The sequence below is a fragment of the Mustela nigripes genome, chromosome 1 (assembly GCF_022355385.1).
Source record: "Mustela nigripes isolate SB6536 chromosome 1, MUSNIG.SB6536, whole genome shotgun sequence".
NCBI lineage: Eukaryota > Metazoa > Chordata > Mammalia > Carnivora > Mustelidae > Mustela > Mustela nigripes.
Genome location: NC_081557.1, coordinates 208,366,270 through 208,382,935, shown reverse-complemented (window position 1 = coordinate 208,382,935; position 16,666 = coordinate 208,366,270). Strand labels below are relative to the sequence as shown.

Genomic DNA, 16,666 nt, shown 5'->3' with positions numbered 1-16,666 from the left:
TCCCCCCCCCCCACCCCCGTCTGCCTCTCTGCTTGCTTGTGATCTTTGTCTGTCAAATAAATAAATAAAATCTTAAAAAAAAAATACGTATGAAATTCCACTGAGCTCCAGCTGCCACGTGCATCACCCTCACTCAGTGCTCTCTGCACATGTGCATCAGTGACCTGAGAGCCTGCGCACAGGCCAGTCTCTTCTACCCTGAGCAGCAGACAGCTGGCTGCCAGGGAAAGGTGGGGGAACTCGTGAGCACTTGCTGCATGCCTGGCACCATGACACACAACCCTCCCAGGCAGCTCGCTCAGTCATCAGCCCCACTGTGGGTCAGTCCTTTATTCAGCCTTGGAGAAGAAACAGCAAGTCTGGAGTGCAAGAAGATTCTGAGCCAGTGCTCTTCCCCGGCAGCTGCTATCCTAGGGAGTGGACCCGTGCACCGGGCCACCCTCACGGGGCCCAGGCTGCAGACCCGTGTGTGTACCACTGCTCAGTGGAGCCTGACTCAGTGGAGGACGTCTCCTCTGCCAGGCTGCCCATGTCAGCTTGCCACACAAGAGAACATACGTAGAAGGCTCGGCATAGAGGGGGCATTCATAAGTACACATAATAGCAGTATTAACTTAGAGTTAGAATGTTCTAGTAATGCATACTGATGATCCTACTCATCAAAAGCACTCATCATTAGAACACTGTTCTAGGCTCTAGGAACATGGCCACGAAAGCAGATAAGCTCCTGCTCTCGAGGCCCTTGTATTCTAGTGGAGGGATGAGGGAATAAAATGGGGTACAGGGACAGAGGGGCTGGGGGCCACTGCAGGTTGGGTGGTTGGGAAGGCCTCTCTGAGGATCTAAGAGTTGAGACCTGCAAGCTATGAAGACAACAGTGAGGAGAAGGAGCCTGGCAACACAGATGCCTCAGTCCACGAGGCTCAAGGCTGGGATGAGACCGGATCCCTCTCTTACTTGACACAGCTTTGCCTCAGAGCTCTACTCCCTCTCTCTTCTGGAAAAGGAGAAAGGTTAGAAATCTGGGGATGGAGGGTTAGTAAGCTCTTCCACTTATTACCAGGACCTTGGGCCAGACACTACTGCTTTTTGCCCAAGTGAACAGGAGATGCTGCTGTGCCCCCACCTGAGCGTGACTAGTGACCGGGTCACAGAGATGATGATACCAGTGAAGTTCCGTCCCCCCTCAACCTCTGCACAAGTTAAGGTGTTGTCATTTGTCAGATAGAGTCACTCAAAGTGTGCCTGTGGGAGGTGGGTTCCCCGCTCCGCAGGTGGAGGACAGTAATACGCCAGGGCCACTCTAGGGAACACTGCTCCTTGCCCCAGGAAAACGGACCCATTCAGCTTTGTCATGCCAACGTCTGCACGAAGTGTACACAGACACTGTTGTAAACGAGCTGGCAGGGGCCTGTGCCAGACCTATCAGTTTCCTTTTGAAACTCACCCAGAGAGGACAACAACTGGCAACTAGACTCGGCGGTTCCAGTGTTGCTCTTCATTTATCAGTCATCACTTCTGCTTTCTCCACATTAGCACAACACCGGCAATGCAAACAATTAAAAAGCACCCCAGCAGTAATTATAAAAGACCCATTTAGTCTGGAGAACTCTTTTACTGCAGCTGAAAATAAATCTATTATTAGTAAAATTATTCCAAGGCAATTTCTTCTTTAATTATGCTACTGCAAATTTAAAACTTATGAAAAGCGTATTAAGAATCAGATGGAAAAGTTGTATCTAAAATATTTATTTATAACTTTGAAAACCTGATATAACAGTCAAAGCAAGGGAATTTAGGATGACCTCCTAACTAACACCAGTTAGCAACACCTGACTGGGCAGAAAAACCTTACCATTTGTATTTCTTCTGGGGATAATTCATCGTCACCTTTGCCCTCTCCCCAGGTGCCCAGTTCAGGTTGTGATTCGGCTGGAACCTTTTCTGTTAAAAGAAGAAGAAGAGGAATGAGAAGGTGGAGGAGGAAGAGGAGGAGGAAGAGGAGGGGCAGAGGAAGGAGAAGGAGGAAAAAAGCCGAAGGCAAAATAATTCATTTTAGAAGAGGAGGACTTGGGATGCAGGCACATTGTGAACATGGGATGGAACAGGATCCTATGGCTTGTTCCACATCCGGTTACTGAGGCACCACACCACGGTTCCCCTACCACGCTTCGATGTGTGTGTGCATGTGCGTGTGTGCACGAGCGTGGGTGGAGTAGGCACCTCACACAGTGTCAGTGCCACGGTGAATTCAGCGAGGTTGCAAACCAAAGGGACAGTCTCCAGAACCAGTCTTCAAGTGTATTTTTACCTCGAAACACAAATACACACTCACACGCTGCCTTTGCTTTCTAGATACTGCCAAATATATGGGTTTTCTCATTCATGAAGATCGAGGAAATGACATACTGCTCCCTAACCCTATTCCTCTCCCAGAAGTAACCAGTGTCAGCACTCTGAGGCGGCCTCAGACCAGACCTGGCGTGTTCACATACACACGGGGATGCAAGCCCTTGCTTCCCCCACACTTCAGTCTGGGAATAACATGGGGTTTTGTGTGTGGGGGGCTGCTTCCTGTCTAGCATACTGTTCTGAAACAGTGTTGCTGTTTCTGACTTCCCCGTATCTCAGGAGACTATCCTACCTCAGTCACCTAGATCTGGTTCCCTCTTTCAAAGTGCCACGCAGCGGTCTGCTGTAAGGACACGAGGCTCCTTGCAGAGCTGCACCGCTGCAGAGGAACCTCAGTTACCTGGATTTCCCGCTGCCGTAATGGCACCGTGTGCCCGTCCATCCTTTGAGCCTCTCTGGTGTACTCCAGGATAGATGTTGAACACCAACTCCTAAGTGGAGGTGTAGGAACGTTCCAGAGAACTTTTTGACCACAATCACACAAAGGGGGGATGGAAGCATTCTGAAGTGAACCAACTGCTCAGACTCCTAGGAAGGGCCGTACCACCCAGGACCACGCTAGAGAGGCCTGCCTGGCTTGAAGGGGGCTGCGGAGGGAACAGGGTAATGGACGGAAGGGATCTGCCCCTGGTAGACTCTGTAACGGGGTCTCTCTTTCTAAAGGCTGATGTTGCATCTGGTGTCTCAATGCTGCCTCTAGGCTTGTCAGGGGCTGCCAAGTACCACTTCTTTTTCTTTTCTTCCTCAACCTCAGGAAATTTCCCAGAGCTGAGCTCAGCCCCATGAGATGGGCACCAGTCCAGAGTTTCTGTTTTGAGACTGATAAGGGAACAGAACACATGACAGCACCGATTCAGAGAAAGCAGTTTAGGCCAACCCCATATACAAGGTATCACTCCAGACACATTATCACAAAAAACCTCCATGTCATCTAGAACATGGCTTAAGTTTAGAATAAACGGTGGTTTTGCTAGACCTGTATTTATAAAAGACATATTTATATCTAACTCACATATAATAAATATACATGCAAATATAATAAACATATAACTGATATATAAAAGAGAGACTGAAGGCACCTGTAGGAACTAGGGGGCTGTGTTTCTGAGCGGAATCTTCAGGCAGCAAACTTCGCACTTCGAACTCCCCCCACCTCCACCTCTAGAGCCCTCTGTTTCCTATATGACCTCATTATGGTATCCACGTCAAGCTTTTACTCTGATGTCAAGGGTAAGAACACCAAAATTAGAAACACAGGAACATTATTCACATCAGCTCCAAGGATAAATGGATTCTGAGCTGGAACGCACAGTCTGGTAAGAGGATGTGTGCAGGCTGCAGGCTGCTGACCTTGGAGTGGTTGGGAGCCACCCCGGCCTGCCACCCCGGCAACAATCAGTGGGGAGCACAGCCCTCGTCCCGCCACCCTCTACACAGCCCTCCCTTGGCCCAGCACCAGGCCCCATGTGCAGGCCCTCTGCCTGGCCAGGCCCCACCTGCCTTGACCGCTGGAGGCCCCGCACTCCTGCCCTTTCCATGCACCGTACTGCCAACATCACATTCCACTCCACGCTTTCTGGCCTCTGCGTATTTACACACACTGTTCCCTCTGTCTAGAATCATTTCCATTTTAGGTCCAGACTCAATTCTTAGGGCATTTCCTCCTGAAGCCCCTCTGGGGGATCTCTGTTCTTCCCACCAGTGGCTTCTCTTAAGGCATTGCTCACATTCTCAGGGGCTGGAATCTTGTCCTTCCCATCAATTGTGAGCTCCCTGAGGGCAGGAACCATGGCTCACTGGAGAAGTGTAGGAAGTATTCACAACAACCAGACCCATCTTAACGCTAGGGGAAACCAGTGTAAGGAAACAAACTGTAGACGGGAACAGGAAGGTGGCGCCTGAGCAGCTCAGTCGGTTGAGCGTCTGACTCTTGATTTCAGCTTATCATGATTTCAGGGTCACAAGATCAAGTCCCTATTGGGCTCTGCTCTCAGTGGGGAGTCTGCTTCAGATTTTCTTTCCCTCTGCTCCTCCCCTATTTCCAGGTCGATTGTTCTGAAATAAATAAAATCTTAAAAAAACAAAAAACAGGGCCATGCAGACCTCATTCTGGCATAGTAAGAATATGGAAGGCGGCCTAACATCTGATGAGGACAGAAGGGCTGCATGACCACAGAGCTGCTTGATACCGGGGATTGCGTGAAAAGTAACCAAGCCAGCGGCTTTTTTTTTTTTTTAATATTTTTTATTTATTTATTTGACACAGCGAGAGAGAACAAGCAGGCAGAGAGGCAGGCCAGAGAGAGAGGAGGAAGCAGGTTCCCTACTGAGCAGAGAGCCCAATGCGGGGCTTGATCCCAGGACCCTAAGACCATGACCTGAGCCAAAGGCAGAGGTTTTTTTTTTTTTTAAAGATTTGATTTATTTATTTGACAGCGATCACAAGTAGGCAGAGAGGCAGGCATAGAGAGAGGGGGAAGCAGGCTCCCTGCTGAGCAGAGAGCTGAGCAGAGATCCCAGAACTCTGAGATCATGACCTGAGCTGAAGGCAGAGGCTTAACCCACTGGGCCACCCGGGTGCCCCAAACTAGTGGCTTTTTTAAAAAAAACAGGAGTGTGGCAAGCTCTGCCCAAAACTATACCACCTAGTCCTCTCCTGAAGTATTTTTTGTCAAAGTTATAGCTCATGTTTCAAAAGAGGAATGAAAAATAGAACAGCTAAGCTGAAGGATTCCACATAGCCCAGATTTAAGTCCTGCAAATTGTAGACACGCTTAGCACAAAGTCAATGGGCAGATGCATAAGCCCGCAGGGGGAGCAGCTAGGGCTGGGGGCACAAGACTGACCGCCACCATCAAGGTCGGGATGGACGAAATGTCAAAGGCCCCCAGACAACAGGGCAGCAGCTCAGAGGTGGCTGTAGGCTTCTCCCCTCCCTCACAAATTCCCAGGTGAGCACACACAGGCCTGGGGCTCTGCATGGCCCAGCCCCATGACTCCCAAGTGTCTCCAGCCCTGAGGCTTCCCCTGAGCTCTAGGCTCAGTTTCCACCTGAAAATCCATCAGATGTTCCAGGCCTAGCATGCGCAGACAAGAATTCTGGTGCTGCCCCGCCTGTTCCTCCCAGCCCTGCTGCCAGACTCTGCTTCCTCCTGCCCTCCTCCCGGCCATCCATCAGGCTGCTAGAGCCCCAAGCCCTGGTGCTCCGTCCCTCTACCTCTGCCTCTCCCATCTCCCATCTCACCTACTCACTCATCTGCAGATCCAAAGTATGGCTGGAGTTGGGAGCGATTCTCTCGACCACCACCTCCATCACCACTGCTGCCTCACATGTGACACTGTCACCCGGCGCCCAGACAGCAACAGATCCGGACGAGCCCCCTGCTGCCACTTCTTCCTCACATGGCTCCATCCCATGCAGCAGTTGGAGAGGCTTGGACTACAGTCTGATCTGCCACTCTCAGCCTGAAAGCCTCCATGGGCTTCTGGCCACACATAGAATGAAAGGCAAACCTTGACCACAGCCCGCACGGCCTGCAGGCTCAGGCCTCAGGCTCCGCCCTGTCTGTCCCTGTGCTGTCTGCATTAGGGCCTCCACCTGCAGACTGTGCACGCATGTTTCCATGTGCCAAGCTCATTTCCCCGGACACCTCTTCGCTGGCTGGATCTTCTGCCTGGAGAAATTTTACCTTCGCCACATCCCCTATTGCATCATGCTTCACTTTCTTGCACTTCACAGACACCGTGTTTTGTCAAAGTGAAGGTCTGTGGTAACCCTGAGTCAAGCAAGTCTATGGGCGCCATTTTTCCAACAGCATTTGCTCACTTGTGGGGTTTACTGCCGTTTAAATAACATAAATTCTTCTCATCCACATACTTGGGATGCTTTTCCATTTATTTGGGTCATCTTTAATTTCTTTCAACAGTATTTTGTAATTTTCAAAATATAAGTTTTATACTTTGGTTGAACTTATTCCCCAAGTACTTTGCTCTTTTTGGTGCTCTAAGGGAACAGTTGCTTTTTAAGTTCTACAGCTCTACAAACCAGCTCTACAAACCAACCTAAGACAGGTGATTTGTGGAACACCGACTGCACAGGCCAGACACTGCCAGGCCCTTCATACGCGAGCCCACGTGATACTCACAACAAACCACAGCCACATGGTGCCACAAGAAAGCTTAGACTGAAGGTTTACATAACTTGTCCAGGGTCACAGCTCAGGACAGAGGCCAGGCTGTGAAACCAGGTCAGTCTGACCCCAAAGTCGCTTCCGTGACCCCCTGCTGCAGCCCTGTTTCTGCTCTTCCCTTACAGACCCACAAACAGGAAACAGATGAAGGTGGGATACACAATGGTAATAGCTTTCTTTTGGGAAAAAAACCAACAACATGTACTATTTAAAAATCTGTTATATAGGCAAGAATCTGTACAGACAGGAAATTGTGTACATTTTTAATATTCAGATTTTACTAGTCCTTGGGATGCCATGTACCTAAGGGAAAGGGGACTACATAACAAGCATCACTGAATGACCTGAAGGAAAGGGTGGTCTGTGCAGTTGCGGGGACAGTGAGGCTGAGCCAGCAGAAGCAGGCAGGTGCCAGGGTGCAGGGGAAAAGGCAGGAGGGGACTGGCCACAGGGCATCTCAGAGACATCCCAGGACCAAGAGATTGTGGGGGTGGCGGGGAGTGTCTCAAGATGCAAGGAGAGCAGTAAGCAAAGGCAACACCAGTGACAACTTCCTACCATCCCCAGGCCCCTAAAAAGTCGGTATCATCACCCTCATTTTAAAAATGGGGGAACTGGTGCTCAGAAGTGCCAGGAGGTGTTAGAGCTGGGACCATGACAGCCTCAGAAGAGACACACTTCATACCATCCTGTCTCCTATGCGGGGCTCCTGAGCTAAATTGGAGCGCGTGCCCTTAGTATCTGGAGTGCTGGTTGCGTCAGGAGAGAACCTCATGATTATAAAACAACAAGTACTGACTTTAAGATGAGAATATAAACCGTGAGGAAGAGGGTTCTTTCAACCTGACGGGGTATTTCGTGTTGCCCAGAGGCATGAGGTTCCTTCTACATGAGGAAACACTTCCACAGTAACTAAAAGCAATCGGCACTCCTGACCACCTTCCTGCTGCCTCTCATGGTTTTCAGTGATGGATTGTTTCAAAGATTTATTAAGCGCCTCCTGTGTCAGGCGCTCTTGTGGGTGCCAGGGTTAGAGCAGTGAAAAAACAACAGAACTTTCCTGTCCTCGTAGAACCTACATCTTAGCAGGAGAGACAGATCATAAAGAACATAAATGAGTAAGACAAACAGGACGGCGGCACAGGCCAGGGAGAAGGATAAAGCAGGGAAGGTGGGAAGTGCTGGGAGGCCTCAGACCTTCATGTGCCCTTTACTCACCCTCATTCCGGGGGGATCCTAGCCTGACACAGGGGATCGATGCTGCCGACGGACCTGCCCCCTGACCTCCAGACTCCCTACTCAACTCCCAACTCCCTACTCAATACCTCTGCCAGGCATCTCAAAATTAACATGCCTGACCCTGAGTTCCAGATCAAACCGATCTCCTGCATCGCAGTGAAGGCCAGCAAGCTTCATCCTTGTCCAAACCACCATAACCTTCCTTGGCCCCTCCTCCTTGCCTGTCCCATAGACGGAAGCGAATGCTGTGGCTCTACTTCGACGTATCCAGAATTCCAGCACTTTCCCCTGCTCCCCTGCTACCATGTGTGTCGTGCTTGTCTCTGGGGGACTTCAGCAGCCTCTTCACTGTCCCTATTTCCCTTCTTCAACTGAGCCACCTATGGGGCCCCATTCTAACACAGTGGCTATGACAGTGCTGGCCTCCCCATGGCTTCCCACCTCCTTCAGAGTAAAAGCTGTAGTCCTCAAGCAGCTGGTGCCCTGGCCTGTCCTTGCTTGCTGTCCCTCTGCCTCGCTCTCCAGCCTCCAGGCTGCTCATCCACCCTGCCAGGCGTGCCCTCTTGTCGGGGCCTCTGATGTGCTTTCTCCAGCCTGTGACACTCTTGCTCAGAGAGACACAGGCCTCACTCCTTGCTGCCCCTGGGTCTCTACTGAACTCTCAAGCTCTCCGACCTCTCAGATGGGCCTAATCTCTCCTATGACCGGGACCCTCTATCGCACAGCATGTACAATGACGGTATACTACACTGGTGTGATTATGCCATTAACTTGTTTCCTGCTGGACTGTAAGCACAGGGGCCTTGTATTCTACTCAAGACTATCCCCAGCACCCAGCACAGTGGCCAGCACAGCAGCACTCATGTGGGCTCTGGGCTCAGCAAGGGCAGACAGCTGGCCTCAGCTGGGTCCCAAGGATCTGTATGGGCTTCTCCCCACTCTCATCAGCCCTAACACCATTTCTCAAATGAATGAGTGATGGAATGAGTGTGCTGTGTGTGGCATGAGTAAATTTAGACATGCTATCACCATATGCTGTCTCGTGAAAAGCTGGGCCCCATTAGTTCATGAGTGATGCTGTGGTTTTTCTTTTATAGGGAACAGTGAAGATAGGACATGTGCAAGGCCTCTGGCCTATGGGATCAAGACAGCCCCCAGAGAGGACAGGCTTGGGGTGTATATAGTGTAACCCAGGTGCTGCCCCTTTCTTGGTTTTTACTTTGTTCAGGTTACATAATCTCTTCAAAGCTCGATTTCCTCACACATAAAATGATGACAGCACTAACTCACAAGACCCAATGAGACTCAATCTGTTGACAGCCCAGCATGAACCCAGCACAGTGGAGGGCTCACTGGATGCTGGTCTCCCCACCGCTCCCCACGGACACTGTTTCCAACCACAGAAAGCACCGCTGGCATCTTTCAGGTAATCATTCCCACACTGCATTCTGAATTCCCTCTCTTGTACAACACAGGGAGAAAATCAGATGGAGAGGCAGTGTAGATCTATGTACCAATCCTGAGTCCACCATTTATGAGCTTTTAAGATTGCTAGCCTCTCCCAGCCTCTCAGAAGGCTCACCTCAAAAACTGGTCCACAAAACCCATCCCCGAGGGCTGCTCTAAGGATGGTGGTGGGGACTGGAAGGATTCAGGGCAGTGTCTGGCGTCCAGGAGACGCCCTGGAAATAATAGCCACTGTGATTAACACGGACGAGGGGACTGAGGAAGACGGCCGGGCCCTGGGGCCTCAGCACGCCATCATCCTGAGATTCATGCAAAGCAAAATCCCACCCCTGCTATGCTTCAGATACAGCAAACTAGGCACATGCTGCCTACACAGGGTGGCCACGCGGGGTCAGTGCTAAGAGGATGCTGAGATCGCAAGACAGGGCACCACATGGGGCAGGGGAGGCAGTGTCCCACCTTTCCTGGGGCTGGTGGGCAAGATTCCTTGAGCAAAGTGCTCTTACATTCCTCCTGGTTCAGAGTCCCCAGCCCCCACCATGGTGATGCACTACAAGTCAGGCCCTGTTCCTGGACTCTGCTGGTTCTGGGGTAACTGGAGGAACCATCCTGCCCAGCCCCAATAGATATGAGCTCCTAGTGGGACAGAAAAAAACGCTGTCCTTCTGTGTTTCCTTTGCTTTATGCAAGTACAAACACCACAAGATGTCTGGGACAGTGTTCCCTTCTTTGCTTTGTATTTTTGCCAACACGTCCTAAGGAAGAGATACGAGGCAAGACTTGGGTTTCAGTTCATACCTGGGTATTCTTCAGTAGCAGGTTTTTCTTCAGACTCTTGTGAAGGATGCTGTGAACCTTTCTCAGAAGACGTGGATTCTCTCGCCTTTGTATTTGGCTCTGGTTCCAGCTTAGATCTAAACAGATAAACAGCAACCATATAATTTGCTGACACCAGACAACAGAGGGAATCACGTGTGACCTCTGCACATGTGTCCTGTGCCCTCTGTAGGAGAACAGGGTTGCTAAGCAGCAGCTATCCCGACACACCTCCCGTGGGGCACTTACTACAAGGGACCGGGGCCACCGCCTGCAGGGAAGGCTGGGCACCCTAACCGAAGCTCGCAGGGGTAAGAATGCAGTCAGTAGGTGCTGAAGGCAAGAACGCATGAACCCACCCCACATACCGACACCACACTCAACACGTGCGCGGTGAAGCCTGACTGCTCAACAAATCCAGGATGCGATTGTTTCACACCAGTGCAAAAGTGTTGCTAAATACACACACACCCACACATCATGTAGTATATGTAAGTAGTATCTTAAATAAATTCACTACAAAAACTCAAGCGACTTTTCTCAGGAACCAAGGCCTCTGCACTCCTTCTATGCCTGTCCTATTTTCCACCTTCAGGGTGAGCCTCGATCTCACCTCACTCAGAGAGGCCTACCCTGACTGTCCCATCTCAAGCAGGCTCCCCCATGTCCCACTGTGCCATAGCCCTTGTCTTCTTCATTGGCAGGCAGCATCTGGGATGACCTCGCTAGTTCCTTTGTTTATGGCCTGCCTAGCTCCACAAGAGGGCACGCTATCAAAGCAGGCTCCTGGGCTGTCGGCCATGGTCACCATGCAGCCACAGGTCCCAGATGGGTGCCTGGCATTCAGTGTTTAATAAATACAGGTTGAATGAATGGATATCTTCTGACAGTCAGTAATTAGCTAGCAAGAGAAAAAAACCTGTTGATTATGAAACAACAAGCCTTGTAACAGATTTCCTGGGACCCACACAGCACTATAAAAATTATGGGTAGATTGCTAAAAAGATCTATGGTGAATTCCATATTACTAGCCAAGAAGACTACACATAAAAGGAACAATGTAAATATATGTAAGGATGATCTTGTTAATGCCAGCTAACATTCATGGAGGACTTATTATGTATTGGGCATTTTTCTAAGCACACTATATGGATACATTTTTTTAATGCCATACATCCCTATAGGGTAGGCAATGATCTGACCTTCTTCCAGAGGAGGAACCGAGGTATATGGAAGCAAGGAAACTCGCCCAGGTCAACCATTTCATAAATGGCTGGGCTGGGATATGACTTAAGGAACCTGTGTCAGAGGCTGCTCGTAACAGCTGCTCTCTGGACAGCAGAGTCTACCCACCATGTTCCATGAATAGGGACTTCTGGTAGAATGAATCAGAAAACCGAGTCAAAGCCAGATAGGGACTTTACAAAATTTTAGAGCCCTTAATAATGCTAAACTATATTTTGAATTTCCAAAAAGGATCTTTCCCAAATAACCTGACTGCAGAGACCACTCTCATGGGGCTTTTGGAAAAAGACTAGTGTGCTAATAAGAAAGGCTGTTTAGGAAATGCTCTCCTACAACATTCCTAAAAAAATTTTCCAAAAGTAACTAACATCAACCTCCCTAAGCATCCAGCGATGGTGGCTGGGAAGCGTCAGTCTAAAGCTTAGTGCCTCAAAACAGCAATAATCATTTACTCTCCATCAGTGTTTCTGGGGCCAGAAATTTGGGAGTGGCTTGGCCGGGCAGTTCTGACTGTGGGTCCTTTCTAAGGGTGCAGCCCGATGCCAGCTTGCCACATGCCAGCCTGATGTCAGGGGGCCTGCCAAGAAGGCTCCTTCACATGGCTTCCAAGTAGGTGACGGTGGGGAGCCTCGTTCTCTCATCAGGGGTCCACGGGAGCATCACTGTCTCCCCAGAGCAAGCAGTCTCTGAGACTGTGGCAGAAGCCTAGGCACCTTTTATAACAGCCCAGAAGTCATACGCTGTTATTTCTGCCCAGCTGTCATTTCTGCCCAACGCCATGGCCCAGGCAGTTACAATGGTCCCCTCAGGCTCAAGGGGAGGGGACACAGACCTCACACCTCCCTCCCAGTGGAGCAGTGTCAAAACTGATTTTAATAAGACCATGTGGGATGGGATATGTTTAGATGCAGCCATATTTGGAAAATACATCTGCTACTCCAAGTATCACAAATATGGAGATACAGTTATAAGGATATTGATCACAGCACTATTTACGATAACAAAACAATGACTTAAATTGTTCACCAAAAAGTGCCAGGTTGATAGGGAGAAGATTCAGGGAAAGAGAAAACACCATTTGTAATAGCCAAAACAAAAGATAAAAGACTAGCAAGGACAACAAACATCACAGTATAGATTTAACAAGAAAAGCCCGAACCCATGTGTGAAAAGCTAAAAGATGTTCTTGAAAGATACAAAAATATCCTGTAACAAATGGAAAGAGACATATTCTTAGATGGGAAAAAGAAATATAAAGATGTCAGTTCTTGTGGAATTTAAGAAACACAACAGATGAAAATGGTGGGGGTAGAGAGAGGTAAACCATAACACAGACTCTCAACAACAGAGGACAAACTGAGGGTTGTTGGAGGGGAGGTGGGTGGAGGATGGGCTAACCAGGGAACGGGGACTGAGGAGGGCACTTGTGGTGACCACTGGGTGCTGTCTGGATGTGATGAATCACTCAGTTCTACTCCTGAAAAACCAGGAGAAACCTAGATGCAGCTTCCAGTTGTCTTCTCCCGCTGAAATACGACAGACGGCACCTAATTCTCCCAGCAACGGGAATGAATGCACATACAGAGTGCTGTCCCCACGGAAAGCTCCCTGGGGCCTTGGCATATGGCCTTTTCACTGGGAGTCAGTCATGCAGCTGGGAGCATCCAAATAGCTAGCCTTAGTTACTCAGTCTTCAGTTTCTCCAGAGGTCAAATGCAAATAGTCTGGTCCAAGGCCCCTCTCATAAATCACACTGTTGGCATAAACTCTCTGGTGTGACGGTCTGAGGCTCCAGGTGTGCAAAAACAATACACCCTCTCATCGCGCAGGATACACCAAGAGCTTGGAGATTATCTTCCAAACACTGGCCCACAGCCAGTTTCTTCACAAGGTGCAGAGTTGGGACACCCTAATGCTATGGAATAAACCTTCTCTGCACAACTTCTACTCCAAATTTGCTAGAAGTTTTCATCATGAAGGCTTTATGATAACTTTGGGGTGTACTCTTGAGAAAGAAGTAACATTTTACCAGAGCAGAAAGGATATGGTAGGCCCAGGGAAGCTAGGAATGGGGCCACTGAGTCACAGGATGGTCTCTGCACTCCGGAGAAGTATTGGCTATTTTAATAAAAAATTATTTTATACTTTCGCAAGCCACGGATGAGAGTTCCAGTTACGGCACACCTGTCCCCCAATATCTGTCATTTTTATTTAAGCCATTCTAATAAATATGAGATGGTATCTTGTTGGTTTTTTGTTTTGTTGTGAAACAATCACATGCAGAAAGATCTTCAGTATAATTTGAAGAACCCTTTCTCCTGAACCACCAAGAGTAACCTGCCAACCTGTCCCTTTCACCCCGAGTATTTTAGGGATTTCCTAAAAACAAGAGCATTCTTTGATACAACCAGAATACAACATAAGAATCACGAATCTTCATGTCGCTACACTACTTCCAGCCTTTCCCTGGACCCCATTCTATTTTGCCTAGTTGTCGCAATGATTCTCTTCCTGATAGAAAGATCCAGTTCAGAATCACAAAGGCATCTGGTTGTCATTTGTCTTCAGGCTCCTTTGGTTTAAACACTCCTATTCTCTCTCCCCAAGTTTCATGACCTTGATACATGGTGATGTGCCAGTTATCCTGTAAGACATCCCCTAATCTGAGTGTGTCTGATCTTCCTCACGGCTGGATTCAGGTTGTGCATCTTTGGCATAAAAAGTGATATTCTAGTTACGTTCTTTCTCAGTGCATTCCATCAGGCTGCCCATGGTTTCACTTTGAGCACCTGACTGAGGTGGTGGCTGCCAGGCTTCCGCACTGTGAGGTTACGCTTTCCCCCTTAGTGGTTAAGAAGTTATGGGGGAGGGAGAGCTTTGATACTAAGCAATTATCAATTTCAAACCCTCAAAGTACTCACTTCTGTACTCCTATGTAGATGGACTCACGATGTCCTATTTTATTCAGTGGGTTATCATCTGCTACTATCTTTTACTTGATGCTCAAACTGTCTCTAATTTGGCCAGTGGAAACCCCTTCAAACCGGCTTGGTCCTCCCTCCATGTTCCCATCATCTTTTGAGCCCTTTCTTGCTGTCTGCTGCAACAAAATGGTCCAGGTTCATGTTCTACTTTCCCTGCCCCAGCCCCAGACTGAGCGAGCCGTTTCCACAAGGAGCCCTGGTTCCTGGAAGCTGAACCAGCTTCATAGAAGCCAAGATCTGAGTGCTAAGCAGGCTTATGGCTACTGGGGTGTCCCTGCTTCCAGGCCTATTTGCATACCCACCCATACATACTCATTGACAACAATATTTATTTCTATTTCCACCTATGCAAACTGCACAGGAGTACACCCTGGTACCTTTCCTTCCAACCCAACACCGCAGGGTTCATTCTGGCCTCTTCCCTTTCACTTCCCCAACTGTGTGAAACCTGGCTTCTATCATCCTTATATATTTACTTATTTGATAGGTACCCCTACATAACCAACCTGTCATCTCCACTGCCACTCTTACCCCCACAGGGGCACATCCCTCTGCTTACTCTGGCTGTGACCAGCCTTGGGAGACTGTGCCCCTCCACCCCCGCCCCTGCACTCACTCACCCAACTCTGTCCCACTCTACAGGGGCAGGACTCAACTGTTTAGGAAGAAGGGCTTAATTGACTTTTAAATAAAGGGCTCCTGTAATGACTATAATCCTTTGTGTTGAGAGTATGCTAATGGGCCAGTTTTTAATTTAAAATGAATAAAAGACTGCAATGCAGTAGACAAAGTAGAGAGCATTTTTTTCCCCTAAGTGATAAAAACAGATCTCATTATACACAGAATGTCTACTGCAATCCTCAGGGAAATTACAAATTAACTAGTTGAAGGTACTTTGAAAAAAGCAATTTTTAAAAAGTCATCAGAAAGATCAGTTTATGCCCCATGATTTATTTAAACTGTCTCTAACTGAAGGCTGAGCATTTCATAGCTGCAGTCAACACGGTTTCCACCTGGCCAACATCTGCTTCCAGGTCCCTTATTTGAAAACCCTGGGATTCTATTTAAAATTTAGGAAGAGTAGAAAGAGAGAAAGAGGGAGAAATCAGGCTTCTCAGTTTTGAAACAAGAAGGTATGTGGAGGAAATTCTTTGCCTTATACACAAGTTAAAAGAAAAGTGATTAATATTCCAGAGTTAAGTACGGCTCTAACACTTCTTTTCTGCTCCCCATCAAGGCTCTCTGTAGAAAGAAGATATTTTTGGTACAGGGTATTAGATACCATCATTCCAGAAGTGGCTTTCCGACGCAGGTACCCACCCCAGCGTAGGCACTGTGCGCACACAGAACAGGGAATGCCTCCCAGTGCTGGAAGTAAGCCGTCCTCACTCCCACACGGGTGTCTACTGGGCATCCGGCCCCAACTGCCCAAAGTGTGGTCCACAGACCTGTGCCAGATGACGAATTGTTTGTTACTGGTCGGCTAAGAGACAAGCACAAAAACCAAGAGCAAGAAACATTTATAGCAATTTGCCACTGCCACAAAATCAGAAACACGTCCACGGAACAGGGTACAGAGTTTAGATGAGACTCCGGTGGTGGGGTCGGCCGCAGCATCGCCTGTGAATCTGACCTGTGCCGGGGAGTGCGCATCTGTGTACGATGGACAACAGACAACACATGACAAAAAAGCAGTCCCTCACCTCGAAGGTCTGTTGTGAGCCAGGGGTCAGCACACTTTTTCTGGAAAGGGCCAGATGGTACATATTTTAGGCTTTGGAGAACATAGATGACCTCCATCTTGTATTCTTGGTTTCCTTTTTTGTTTTACGAACCTTTAAAAATGGAACAACAATGTTCAGCTTGAGGGCTGTACCATCACAAGAAAAGGCTGGACTTGGCCCAGACACAGTGGTGTGCTGATCCCCAGTTCCAGAGAGTGAGTGCAACCCAGTCATGGGTCGAGAAACAGGGCACATGCTTTCAGCTCTCGGATGAGTCAGATTTTAGGATGTCTAACACGGTGACTGTAGTTCTAACACTATATTGTACAACTGAAACTTGCTAAGAGTAGAACTTAAACAATCGGACCCCCCAAAAAAAGAAAGACAGACAAATATGTGAAATGACAGGTATGCCCCTGGACGAGATGAACAGAAGCAGGAGCCATTCCACAACGTGCCTGTGTATCTAATCACCAAAGCGCACACTGTCATCATCTTACGAGGTCACGTCACTTACACTTTGGTAAATCTGACATTTTTACAAGGAACAAAATCACTGCTATGGACCTCGTATCACATGGCATCACTT

The 16,666-nt window shown here is 48.6% G+C and overlaps 1 protein-coding gene across 3 annotated transcripts in view; it reads right to left on the bottom strand.

Annotated features, from left to right (window-relative positions):
• The window catches only part of STX18 (syntaxin 18), a 115,901-nt gene that overhangs the window by 12,076 nt on the left and 87,159 nt on the right, over positions 1-16,666 (bottom strand). For all 3 annotated transcript variants that reach the window (XM_059380721.1, XM_059380729.1, XM_059380739.1), the window contains exons 6-7: positions 10,107-10,222; positions 1,856-1,944 (exon numbers count right to left, since the gene is read on the bottom strand). In XM_059380721.1, coding sequence (XP_059236704.1) covers positions 1,856-1,944; positions 10,107-10,222 — 205 coding nt within the window. The remainder of the gene's footprint in view (positions 1-1,855; positions 1,945-10,106; positions 10,223-16,666) is intronic.